At 43.4% G+C, this 13,707-nt stretch overlaps 1 protein-coding gene across 1 annotated transcript in view; it reads right to left on the bottom strand.

Annotated features, from left to right (window-relative positions):
- The window catches only part of prkn (parkin RBR E3 ubiquitin protein ligase), a 35,645-nt gene that overhangs the window by 14,372 nt on the left and 7,566 nt on the right, over positions 1 to 13,707 (bottom strand). The window contains exons 2-5 of the mRNA XM_084949630.1: positions 11,280 to 11,443; positions 7,727 to 7,958; positions 6,891 to 7,006; positions 3,743 to 3,826 (exon numbers count right to left, since the gene is read on the bottom strand). Coding sequence (XP_084805756.1) covers positions 3,743 to 3,826; positions 6,891 to 7,006; positions 7,727 to 7,958; positions 11,280 to 11,443 — 596 coding nt within the window. The remainder of the gene's footprint in view (positions 1 to 3,742; positions 3,827 to 6,890; positions 7,007 to 7,726; positions 7,959 to 11,279; positions 11,444 to 13,707) is intronic.

The following is a 13,707-nucleotide window of genomic DNA, read 5'->3' as shown; positions in this document are numbered from 1 at the left end:
GCTGCAATAGACGTAGGCTGCCGGGGGATTCCCATGATGCATTGAGTTTTTCCTTTCCAGTCACCTTTCTCACTCACTATGTATTAACAGACCTCTCTGCATTGAATCATATCTGTTATTAACCTCTGTCTCTCTTCCACAGCATGTCTTTTATCCTGTCTTCCTTCTCTCACCCCAACCGGTCGCAGCAGATGGCCCCGCCCCTCCCTGAGCCTGGTTCTGCCGGAGGTTTCTTCCTGTTAAAAGGGAGTTTTTCCTTCCCACTGTCGCCAAAGTGCTTGCTCATAGGGGGTCATATGATTGTTGGGTTTTTCTCTGTATCTATGAAGCGCCTTGAGGCGACTTTTGTTGTGATTTGGCGCTATATAAATAAAATTGAATTGAATTGAATTGAATCTAACCCAGGTATCACCGGGGTTACTAGAAATGGTATGGAACAAAGGGTCTCCTTATATGCAAACGATTTGCTTCTTTATGTCTCAAAACCAGCATCCTCAATTCCTTCGGTGCTCTCAATACTTGAACAGTTTAGCCTTATTTCTGGCTGTAAGCTGAATCTCGCCAAGAGTGAACTGTTCCCTCTGAATGCTGCTGCACAGAAATATCAGTGCACAGCACTGCCTTTTCGACTTGTATCGGACAACTGTACATATTTAGGGGTTAAAATTACAAGTCAATTTCATAATCTTTTCAAGCTTAATTTCAACCCACTTGTGGAGAAAGTTAGGCAGGATTTGGACAGATGGTCTCTTCTCCATCTGTCTGTGGCAGGGCGTATAAATGCGATTAAAATGAACATCCTTCCAAAATGTTCTTTTCTTTTTCAGTGTCCCTGTATTTATCCCAATTTCTTTTTTTGTTAAATTAGACAAGATTCTCTCGGTTCATTTGGAACAAAAAAAAACCCAAAACCCTAGAATACGCAAGACATATCTTCAAAGACCGAAAAAGATGGGGGGGATGGCTTTACCAAACTTTATGTTCTATTATTGGGCATGTAATATTCGTATTCTCAGGTACTGGCTACAGGGGGAAGGCATGAATAATGCCCCGGCGTGGCTGAGCTTGGAGATTTCTTCCTGTGCCTCATCCTCTTTACCAGCCCTGATTTATGCCCAAAAGCAGCCTCCGAGTGCAGGTTTTTATAATAACACTATTGTCAAAGTTACCTTGAAAATATGGCATCAATTTCGTCGTTATTTTAAGCTGAACTTTTTTCCCTTGTGTCACCCATTTTGAAAAATCCCTCTTTTCAGCCTTCTTTAGTTGATGGCGCTTTTTATTTGTGGGCCTCCTTGGGTATCAGGTCTTTTTCTGATCTGTATATTCAGAATCCGTTTGCCTCTTTTAAACAGCTCTCATTGAAATTTGGCCTTCCAAAAAGTCATTTCTTTCGTTATTTACAAATCCAGAGTTTTGTTAAGGAGAAATCTTCCCAGTTCCCATCTAGACCTCCTTGTCATGACTTTGATAACCTTCTATCGCCTCCCCCTTCATCACAGGGCCTGATCTCTTGTCTGTATGGGAGAATATGTTCCTTTGGCAACTCCTCAACCTCGGCTATTAAAATGGCATGGGAGTAGGATTTGGGATGTGTGATTCAGGATGTCTTTTGAGATAAAATTCTTTACCGGGTCCATGGCTCCTCATTATGTGCCAAACACAGGTTAATTCAATGTAAGATTTTACACCGCGTACACTGGACTAAAGCCAGGCTAGCTCCAATATACCCCAACCTTAGCCCTGATTGCGACTGCTGTCATCAAACACCTGCCTCTTTAATACATATGTTTTGGTCATGTCCATCCATCAAACAATACTGGATTAATATTTTTCTGACTCTATCAAAGATCATCCAGCTAACCCTCCAACCTGTGCCCTCAACCCCTTTGTTTGGGGTTCTTCCTGATCAGAGATGGGCAGTAACACGTTACTGTAATCTGATTACTTCTTTCAAGTAACGAGTAAAGTAAGGGATTACTATTGCAAAAACGGTAATTAGATTACCGTTACTTTCCCGTAGGAACGCTGCGTTACTGCGTTACTAAAACCGTGATTGTTTTGCGAGAATGTCTCATGACAGTGACGTAAGCGAGTGCGACGTTTGTGACAACAGCTGTGTGCAGATCAACAATGGATCATATATCGAGTGCGGAGAGAGTATGAGCGTGCAGCGTTTAAAGCGTGGAAGTACTGACCTTACTTTGAGTTTGATTCCATAAAAAGTGACAAAAACATTAGTGTCCGCTGTGCGTGGGAAGAAAACTTCTTTTTACAGCGAAAAAAAACCCCTAAACAAGCACCGAGTGCGCAACGACGTAATGGGAAATTCACAGAGAAGCTGCCGTATCCTTCCACTGACCGCTGCGCACACCTGCACCAGAGCACACCTCCACCTACGCCACTCCTGCTTTACAGGTGAAAATAGAGCAACAGGACCGCTGAGTCTTTGATTTTATTTATTTTCTGCTGCGTTTTACTTGCATCTATTTGAAAGACTGAGTGTAAACACAAAAAAAATATTTTATTTTATGTGCTGGAATGTGCAGAAAATAGGTTTAAATGTTAAACTAATTTCTTCAAGTCAGTGAATGTTGCATATAATTAAATTTTTGCTTGATGCATAAAGTTAAAAGATTAAAACTAATAAAACAAGTTTTAAAAAGAGACTTTTCCATTTGATTACATTTATATGATGGATTATGCAGAAAAAGTAGAATTGGGCTGAAAGATCTGTTGCTTTATCACCTATTCAGGTTTTAAATCGTGTTTTTAAAAGTAACTAAATAACTAAGTAATTAATTACTTTTGAAAATAAGTAATCAGTAAAGTAACGGGATTACTTTTTTGGGGAAGTAATCAGTAATTAGTTACTGATTACTTTTTTCAAGTAACTTGACCAACACTGTTCCTGATACAGCAGATACAGCCCCAGGCAGATTTGGTAGCATTTCTCACCTTATTGGCAAGACGCAGAATATTGTTATGGTGGAAGTCCCCTTCTCCCCCATCCTGGGAAATTTGGATCAGAGATGCTTTGCATTTTAGCAAACTCGAAAAGGTTAAATTCACCCTGCGTGGGTCTATGGTCAAATTTTTTAAGATCTGGCAACCCTTTTTTGATCATGTGCAGACTTTGCAGTCCCGTAACACTCCCAATTAGCCAGCTCAGACTTTATTCTGTTTTATCTTATGCTTAACTATACAGACTCTATTGTGCCTGCACTTTATGATGACATTTATTTATCTACTTTATACATATTTCTTTTTTCTTACGGATTTGACTTATTTCGACGACTAAGCTGACCACTCATTTTGTTTGTTTGTTCGGTTTTGTTTTTTGTTTGTGTAGGGGTGTGGGTTCTGAAACTCTGCACATCTCTCTTGTCCACTCAGGAACTGCTATCTTGTACTCCAAGGTTTACTATTTGTATTATTAGCTTGGATCCTTTTTTTTCCTTCCTTTTTTCCTTTTTGTACACCTACTGGTACTCTTGTAATTATGAGGTGGGAATGTATGTTTCATATTGTTTTACGTTCTTCAAAAAGAAAACGGCATATTGTTCAATTTGTCTTTTGTAAAATGGATGCAGAAAATTCAATAAAAATATCTGGGAAAAAAAAACTGAAGTCAGGCTCCACCCCTCTGACAGCTGATCAATAGTTTGCAGATAAGTCTCTGAGCCGCTGCTTATTTTCTGATTCATCACTGATTCAGATTTGATGAAGCCTTGCCCCTTACCGCTTCGTTGCCTTGACAACCCTCTGACTGACAGATGCCATGGATGCGACCGGAAAGGAGCACGTCGTCCCAGCAGGACGGACCCTGCAACACACACAGTCAGTGCAGTACTGCAGTATAAGCACTGTAGTACAAGCACTGCAGTACAAGTACTGCATTACAAGCACTGTAGTACAAGCACTGCAGTACAAGTACTGCATTACAAGCACTGTAGTACAAGCACTGCAGTACAACTACTGTAGTACAAGCACTGAAGTACAAGTACTGTAGTACAAGCACTGCAGTACAAGTACTGTAGTACAAGCACTGCAGTACAAGCACTGCAGTACAACTACTGTAGTACAAGCACTGCAGTACAAGTACTGCAGTATAAGCACTGCAGTACAAGCACTGCAGTACAAGTACTGTAGTACAAGCACTGCAGTACAAGTACTGCATTATAAGCACTGTAGTACAAGCACTGCAGTACAAGTACTGTAGTACAAGCACTGCAGTACAACTACTGTAGTACAAGCACTGAAGTACAAGTACTGTAGTACAAGCACTGCAGTACAAGTACTGTAGTACAAGCACTGCAGTACAAGCACTGCAGTACAACTACTGTAGTACAAGCACTGCAGTACAAGTACTGCAGTATAAGCACTGCAGTACAAGCACTGCAGTACAAGTACTGTAGTACAAGTACTGCAGTACAAGCACTGTAGTACAAGCACTGCAGTATAAGTACTGCATTATAAGCACTGTAGTAAAAGCACTGCAGTACAAGTACTGTAGTACAAGCACTGCAGTACAACTACTGTAGTACAAGCACTGAAGTACAAGTACTGTAGTACAAGCACTGCAGTACAAGTACTGTAGTACAAGCACTGCAGTACAAGCACTGCAGTACAACTACTGTAGTACAAGCACTGCAGTACAAGTACTGCAGTATAAGCACTGCAGTACAAGCACTGCAGTACAACTACTGTAGTACAAGCACTGCAGTACAAGTACTGCATTATAAGCACTGTAGTACAAGCACTGCGGTACAAGTACTGTAGTACAAGCACTGCAGTACAAGCACTGTAGTACAAGCACTGCAGTATAAGTACTGTAATACAAGTACTGCAGTATAAGCACTGTAGTGCAAGCACTGCAGTACAAGTACTGCATTACAAGCACTGTAGTACAAGCACTGCAGTACAAGCACTGAAGTACAAGTACTGTAGTACAAGCACTGCAGTACAAGTACTGTAGTACAAGCACTGCAGTACAACTACTGTAGTACAAGCACTGCAGTACAAGTACTGCAGTATAAGCACTGCAGTACAAGCACTGCAGTACAAGTACTGTAGTACAAGCACTGCAGTACAAGCACTGCAGTACAACTACTGTAGTACAAGCACTGCAGTACAAGTACTGCATTATAAGCACTGTAGTACAAGCACTGCAGTACAAGTACTGTAGTACAAGCACTGCAGTACAAGCACTGTAGTACAAGCACTGCAGTATAAGTACTGTAATACAAGTACTGCAGTATAAGCACTGTAGTACAAGCACTGTAGTACAAGCACTGCAGTATAAGCACTGTAGTACAAGTACTGCAGTATAAGCACTGCAGTACAAGCACTGCAGTACAAGTACTGCATTACAAGCACTGTAGTACAAGCACTGCAGTACAAGCACTGAAGTACAAGTACTGTAGTACAAGCACTGCAGTACAAGTACTGTACTACAAGCACTGCAGTACAAGCACTGCAGTACAACTACTGTAGTACAAGCACTGCAGTACAAGTACTGCAGTATAAGCACTGCAGTACAAGCACTGCAGTACAAGTACTGCATTATAAGCACTGTAGTACAAGCACTGCAGTACAAGTACTGTAGTACAAGCACTGCAGTACAAGCACTGTAGTACAAGCACTGCAGTATAAGTACTGTAATACAAGTACTGCAGTATAAGCACTGTAGTACAAGTACTGCAGTATAAGCACTGCAGTACAAGCACTGCAGTACAAGTACTGTAGTACAAGCACTGCAGTACAAGCACTGCAGTACAAGTACTGCAGTACAAGCACTGCAGTACAAGCACTGCAATACAGGTACTGTAGTACAAGCACTGCAGTACAAGCACTGTAATACAGGTACTGTAGTACCAGCACTGCAGTATAAGTACTGTAATACAAGTACTGCATTATAAGCACTGTAGTACAAGCACTGCAGTACAAGTACTGTAGTACAAGCACTGCAGTACAAGCACTGTAGTACAAGCACTGCAGTATAAGTACTGTAATACAAGTACTGCAGTATAAGCACTGTAGTACAAGCACTGTAGTACAAGCACTGCAGTATAAGCACTGTAGTACAAGTACTGCAGTATAAGCACTGCAGTACAAGCACTGCAGTACAAGTACTGCATTACAAGCACTGTAGTACAAGCACTGCAGTACAAGCACTGAAGTACAAGTACTGTAGTACAAGCACTGCAGTACAAGTACTGTACTACAAGCACTGCAGTACAAGCACTGCAGTACAACTACTGTAGTACAAGCACTGCAGTACAAGTACTGCAGTATAAGCACTGCAGTACAAGCACTGCAGTACAAGTACTGCATTATAAGCACTGTAGTACAAGCACTGCAGTACAAGTACTGTAGTACAAGCACTGCAGTACAAGCACTGTAGTACAAGCACTGCAGTATAAGTACTGTAATACAAGTACTGCAGTATAAGCACTGTAGTACAAGTACTGCAGTATAAGCACTGCAGTACAAGCACTGCAGTACAAGTACTGTAGTACAAGCACTGCAGTACAAGCACTGCAGTACAAGTACTGCAGTACAAGCACTGCAGTACAAGCACTGCAATACAGGTACTGTAGTACAAGCACTGCAGTACAAGCACTGTAATACAGGTACTGTAGTACCAGCACTGCAGTATAAGTACTGTAATACAAGTACTGTAGTATAAGTACTGTAGTACAAGCACTGTAGTACAAGCACTGCAGTACAAGTACTGTAGTACAAGCACTGCAGTACAAGCACTGCAGTACAAGTACTGCAGTATAAGCACTGTAGTACAAGTACTGCAGTATAAGCACTGTAGTACAAGTACTGCAGTATAAGCACTGTAATAAAAGTACTGTAGTTTAAGCAGCAACGTCTCTCACCCTGCTGAGCGTCAGCGCCGTCTGTTTGCAGCGTCGGCAGCGCGCTCGCAGTTTTCCTGGCTCGATGGAGCGGCAGCTCTTACAGAACACGAAGAAGGTACTGCAGGTACGCACACCTTTACACACAGTACACACAGTACACACAGTACACAGTCAGAGTAGTAAGGTGCTGCCAAGCATGATTAGGGTTATAAATACAATTTCAGGGTATTTGGTGGTACTCGTCTTTTCCAGGCAGCAGAAAGAATGTAATGTGCTACTGCAGCCAGAAGGTGGCGCTCAAGTGCTCAGGGACATTTCTATACAAACGTTTTACTTCATCATCGTACATAAGAAACAAGAAGCACTGGAACTCACAGCTCCAGTGAGGTACTGAGTAATACTACTCTGAAGGGAGTATTACAGCACTTCATGTGTTTCATGTATTTGTACACAAAAAGTACTTTAAGATGTTTGTAGTGCAGTAGCTTCACTGACGAAACTCAGCTTAATAATGTGGATAAAAACGTGTTTCAGCTCATTTTTAATTCTTTCATCAGAAATATATCAGACTCCTCCCTCACACCATCTCAGGTGTGCGATGGATCACTGATCAGAGACAGGTGATGCATTCAGGTGCCCTCGTAAACTCGGGACTCAAACAGGATGTACTGTCAGCTGAGGCAACAGTTAAAATAAAATTTAAATTGAATAAAAATCGGTTATAAAATAAATAAATAAGTCTTTCTGAGAGTCCAGTGTGCTGTTTGTTTCATTAGAAAAAACATTACATTTCAGGAATTTCAGCAGCAGCAAGGGACGGGGCATCGAGGCACCTGTAACCATGACATACTCACTGCTGTGAGCTCCAGCCTGCACCTCCTCCAGACTCTCCCCCTCTGCTCTGCCCTCTCCTCCCTCACTGTCGGCAGGGAGTCGAGAGGAGCTGAGGTCCAGCCTGGTCAAAGAGCCCTGCTCCTGCTCCTCCTCTCCGTCCTCAGCTCGGTGCTCCTGCACGAGCCGCTGAAAGGAGGCGCCTGAAGGAGGGAGGACGACGTGGACGGTGCTCTGCTCCGGGAGGTCGCAGCCCTGAGTGACAGGAGGAGGAAGAGGAGGGGTTTTTTTTTAAATTAATAATTAAAACAATGCAAATACAAACTGTCGTAGAGGATAAAACTGTAGAACAATATTCAAAGACAACAAAAACAACAAAACACTGGAGGCAAAAATCAAAACAGTAACAGATGAGAAACGTCATCATAGATTTTAACAGATCTGCTGGATTTCAGTTTCTTCAGTGACGTGAATAATGACCCACGTGGAGGACGGTGTAGTATTTCTCCACTGGCTATAATGTAGATGGTATTTACCTAAGAGGATGATACTGTTAATCACAGTAGAGACAGATGGATGTAAATGATCCATATAATAATAATAATAATAATAATAATAATACATTTTATTTATAGGCGCCTTTCAGACGCTCAAGGTCACCTTACAAAAACACGTGAGCAATAGCAGCAAAAAATATATTAAACATGGTAAAATCAAATTTAGACACAGTCATAATAAGTATAAAAGCAAATATAAAAGCTGAGCAAGGTAAAAATGGACTAAGACAGATCAGCTGTATGCAATGCTGAATAGATGAGTTTTGAGACATGATTTAAAAGTGGTGAGAGAGTTTGTGGTCTGGAGATCTGGTGGAAGTGCATCCAAAGTCTCCAGGCAGAACAACTAAAGGCTCTGAGTCCAATGGTAGTCAGGCGAGCAGGTGGAACAGACAGAAGGGAAGAAGAGCGGAGTGTACGATGGAGTGAGTACGTATGAAGATCAGATAAATATGGAGGAGCGAGGTTTGAAAGTGAGAAGCAGGATCTTGAAATTGACATGGAGGTGAACTGGAAGCCAGTGGAGCTGTTTAAGAACAGCTGTTATATGTTCAGTGGATCTAATTCTGGAAATAATACGAGCAGCTGTATTTTGAACCAACTGCAATTTATGGAGAGATTTATGAGGTAGACCACAAAGAAAGGGATTTACAGTAAGCTAAACGAGATGTGACAAGAGCATCGACAAGTATGGCGGTACTGTCTGAAGTGAGTGAAGGACAAAGGCGGTTAATATTACAGAGATGAAAATATAATTTATATGTGCTGTGAAGGACAGAGCGCTGTCGATGATGACACCAAGACTCTTAACCTGAGGGGAGGGTGTGACAACAGTCATCGATGGATAACGAAATACTGGTTGGGACTTTGGTCAGTTTTGATTTGGTGCCTATTAAAATGAATTCTGTTTTATTAAATTTAAGAAAGTTGTGAGTAAACCAGACCTTGATTTCACTTAAACAGTCAGAAATGGATGTGGGTGGGAGAGTAGCTGTGGGTTTGGAGCTGGGTGTCATCTGCGTAGCAGTGAAACTGGATGTTAGGCTTCCTGAAAATATTACCTAGGGGTAGGAGATAGATGATAAAAAGCAAAGGACCCAGGACAGAGCCTTGGGGTACACCAGAATTAACTGGAGTAGATACTGATCTGTGAGGGAGTAACTGAACAAACTGTGAGCGGCCAGAGTAAACCAGGCGAGTGCTGTACCACTGATGCCAATAGATGCTAATCTGTGAAGAAGGATGTGGTGGGAGATTGTGGCAAAAGCTGCTGTAAGCTCAAGAAGAAGGAGGATGGAGATGAGTCCAGACTCAGCTGCAGGCAGAAGATCATTGGTGATTTTTACTAGAGATGTTTCTGTACTGTGACATGAACGGAAGCCGGACTGAAACTGTTCGTACAGGTTATTTACAGTGAGATGACGATGAACCTGTGCAGCCACTATCTTTTCCAGAACGTTGGCCAAGAAAGGCAGATTTGAAATTGGCCTGAAATTATTTAGATTGGAGGGATCTGAACCATTCTTTTCAGTACTGGAGTTATTATTGCATAGAAGGTAATCTATATTCTGCTCTTGCTCTTGACGAAGGCGGTCGCACTTTTCTCCTCTCCTCCTCCTCTCCCTTAGCTTCCCTGCTTAGCCTCTTATGTCCTTGTCTAGTCTCGTGTTTTTAGTATTACTTTTCCCTGGAACACTCTCTCACAGTCTGTTCTCTAAAACCTAAAAGAGGAATTAAGGCCACCTGGGTTGGCAGGAAGACTGTTTACTTAGCCTGGCAGGGCGAAGGACACTGTCTCAGCTGAACTCTGGACACACACACACATACATATACTGATATGCACACACTCATCTCCCCTCCCTTTCCAAACGCCTTCGACACTTATTCCCTTCCGATGCTGCACCCTTTACCCCCCCCTGCTGCTTGTCATGTGTTTCTTTGGTGTATTAAGTGTTTTTTCATGTGCAGAGGTGTTTTTTTCTGTTCTCAAATTGATCTCCCTGTTGGAGCTCAGTCTGGGGGGAGTTATTTTTTTCTCCTTATCTTTCCTCATGTGGTGCATTTTCCATTGTTATACCTCTCTGACCTGTCTTCCCCATGTGATGTTTTGTGTAATGTATGTATGGTCGGAGGGTAAGTTGGCGCCGCCATTGCGTGCAGTAGGTCGGCAGCCTTATGAAATTTCCCCTTGTGGGACTAATAAAGGTATATCAAATCAAATCAAATTACACTGTGGGATATCATTGATTTGAGTGACAACCAGCTGATACAGGACATGACAAAAACAGATGGTGTAATGTTTCACAGGCTGAATCACTAAAAGAACACGGGTCCAAATGTAAACCTCCTTTTTAGAAATTCAGATACGGGGTATTTATTATTAATGACCTTAAAATGGGTTTCTTTAACTTTTGGAGGAACAGGCTACTTAACAAATTCAGAAAACACATTTTCCACGAGTGACTGATCCCCGTGAAAGGCCTGCAGACGTCTACCCGAGTCAAACTCATGGAAAAGAATCGATTTGAAGTTCACTCTAATAAACTTATTGTACTATCATTTAAATTAAAGTTTCCAACTTTTAAGCTTGGCAGCGCTGGTTTGATGTTAGAATGTAACAATGTGTTGCGTAATAGCTGAGCTAATGGGAAAGCACGACAAACCTTTCTGGTATCTTTTAGTGGACAGTCTAAATTATGTCTCTTCAGAAAAGATACATAATCCAGTAAAGCACCATTAGAGTCCAACAAGTCAGTTACAAACAAGATGCCGCTCTCAAACCAGTTTCTGGTATTAGCGGTTATCAGTCTATTGTTCCAAAGTGTCCACATGTGAAGAGAGAAGTGTGAAAATCATTTTCCAGAAGGAGAGGACCTGTTTGTGAAAACTAGATAGTTTAACCGGAATTTTACTGAAAGTCGAGGAAGAGGAGGATATCACTGGCATGTAGACCCCTCTGAGTGATCACTTCCTCCTGCAGATGCCTCGACCCCGCAGTGACCCCTGACCTCTAGCGTACCTGCAGTGTGGCGGTGCTCTGCAGCTCCCGGCCTGCAAACAGCACCCTGAGGCGCTCTGGCCGCACCCCCTGCTGACTCCCCACCACCTCCTTCAGCTGAGCCACGCTCGCCTCCTCCTGCAACTCCACCGGGACCCCAGGGCCCAGGTTAAAGCGCACAAACACTGAGGACAGACACACACACACACACACTTCAGCTTCACGTAGGTTATTTGCCACGTGTTCTTTTGAAAGTAAAATGACGTCACTGCGTGTAGCACCTGAACTCTAATCAGGTCATTGGCTGTGTCCCAATTCAGGGTCTGCACGCTTGAAGTACGCGCACTACGCGCACTACGTACGGTGCGTACTATAAGTACGAGAAGTGCGGAAGTGAGAGGCTTGTGAAATGGGACGGTCTAGCCTGCGTCGCGCTGTTCAGGTTGCCTAGCAACCATGATACTAACCTCGAGAAACGTTACATACAGCTTTGTGTGAAATAAATGAAGGAGAAAAAATGTTTTGTTGGTCATTCATTTTTGTCATGACATCACTTTGATTAGTTGAGTATCTGAGGCTGAGACCACGGGACTGGAAATATATATATATGTGTGTGTGTGTGTGTGTGTGTGTATATATATACACATATGTATATATATATATATGTATATATATCTATATACACATATGTATATATATATATATATATATATATATATATATATATATATACACATATATATATATACATATGTATATGTATATATATATACCAAAAAAACACCCATCTCGCCCCTGTGGGCGGTTTATCCTTCAAGCTCGGGTCCTCTACCAGAGGCCTGGGAGCTTGAGGGTCCTGCGCAGTATCTTAGGTGTTCCTAGGACTGCGCTCTTCTGGACAGAGATCTCCGATGTTATTCCCGGGATCTGCTGGAGCCACTCGCCTAGCTTGGGAGTCACCGCACCTAGTGCTCCGATTACCACGGGGACCACCGTCACCTTCACCCTCCACATCTTCTCGAGCTCTTCTCTGAGCCCTTGGTATTTCTCCAGCTTCTCGTGTTCCTTCTTCCTGATGTTGCTGTCATTCGGAACCGCTACATCGATCACTGCGGCTGTCTTCTTCTGTTTGTCCTCCACCACTATGTCCGGTTGGTTAGCCACCACCATTTTGTCCGTCTGTATCTGGAAGTCCCACAGGATCTTAGCTCGGTCATTCTCCACCACCCTTGGGGGCATCTCCCATTTTGACCTCGGCACTTCCAGGTTATATTCGGCACAGATGTTCCTGTACACTATGCCGGCCACTTGGTTATGGCGTTCCATGTATGCCTTGCCTGCTAGCATCTTGCACCCTGCTGTTATGTGCTGGATTGTCTCTGGAGCATCTTTACACAGCCTGCACCTGGGGTCTTGCCTGGTGTGATAGACCCCAGCCTCTATGGATCTTGTACTCAGAGCTTGTTCTTGTGCTGCCATGATTAGTGCCTCTGTGCTGTCTTTCAGTCCAGCTTTGTCCAGCCACTGGTAGGATTTCTGGATGTCAGCCACCTCCTCTATCTGCCGGTGGTACATACCGTGCAGGGCCCTGTCCTTCCATGATGGTTCCTCGTCTCCCTCCTCTTTCTTGGGTTTCTGCTGCCTGAGGTATTCACTGAGCACTCGGTCAGTTGGGGCCATCTTCCCAATGTAGTCTTGGATGTTCGTTGTCTCATCCTGGACTGTGGTGCTGACACTCACCAGTCCCCGGCCCCCTTCCTTCCGCTTAGCGTACAGCCTCAGGGTGCTGGACTTGGGGTGAAACCCTCCATGCATGGTCAGGAGCTTTCTTGTCTTGATGTCAGTGGCTTCTATCTCCTCCTTTGGCCAGCCTATTACCCCAGCAGGGTACCTGATCACGGGCAGGGCGTAGGTGTTGATAGCCCGGATCTTGTTCTTACCGTTCAGCTGACTCCTCAGGACTTGCCTGACCCTCTGCAGGTACTTGGTGGTTGCAGCTTTCCTAGCGGCCTCTTCATGGTTCCCATTCGCCTGCGGGATCCCCAGGTACTTGTAACTGTCCTCTATGTCTGCAATGTTGCCTTCTGGTAGTTCAATCCCCTCAGTTCTGACCACCTTCCCTCTCTTTGTTACCATTCGACTACACTTCTCCAGTCCGAACGAAATTCCAATGTCATTGCTGTATAGCCTGGTAGTGTGGATCAGTGAATCGATGTCTCGTTCACTCTTGGCATACAGCTTGATGTCATCCATGTACAGGAGGTGGCTGACAGCTGCTCCATTCCATAGTCGGTATCCGTAGCCAGTCTTGTTAATGATCTCACTGAGGGGGTTCAGGCCTATGCAGAACAGCAGTGGGGACAGAGCATCTCCTTGGTAGATCCGCACTTGATGGTGACTTGTGCTATGGGCTTGGAGTTGGCCTCTAGTGTTGTACGCCACATCCCCA

Source organism: Perissodus microlepis, chromosome 13 (assembly GCF_051167445.1).
Source record: "Perissodus microlepis isolate ML-2025 ecotype Zambia chromosome 13, ASM5116744v1, whole genome shotgun sequence".
NCBI classification, from domain to species: domain Eukaryota; kingdom Metazoa; phylum Chordata; class Actinopteri; order Cichliformes; family Cichlidae; genus Perissodus; species Perissodus microlepis.
Note: the sequence above shows the minus strand (reverse complement) of the source record. Positions and strands in the feature narration are given on the sequence as shown.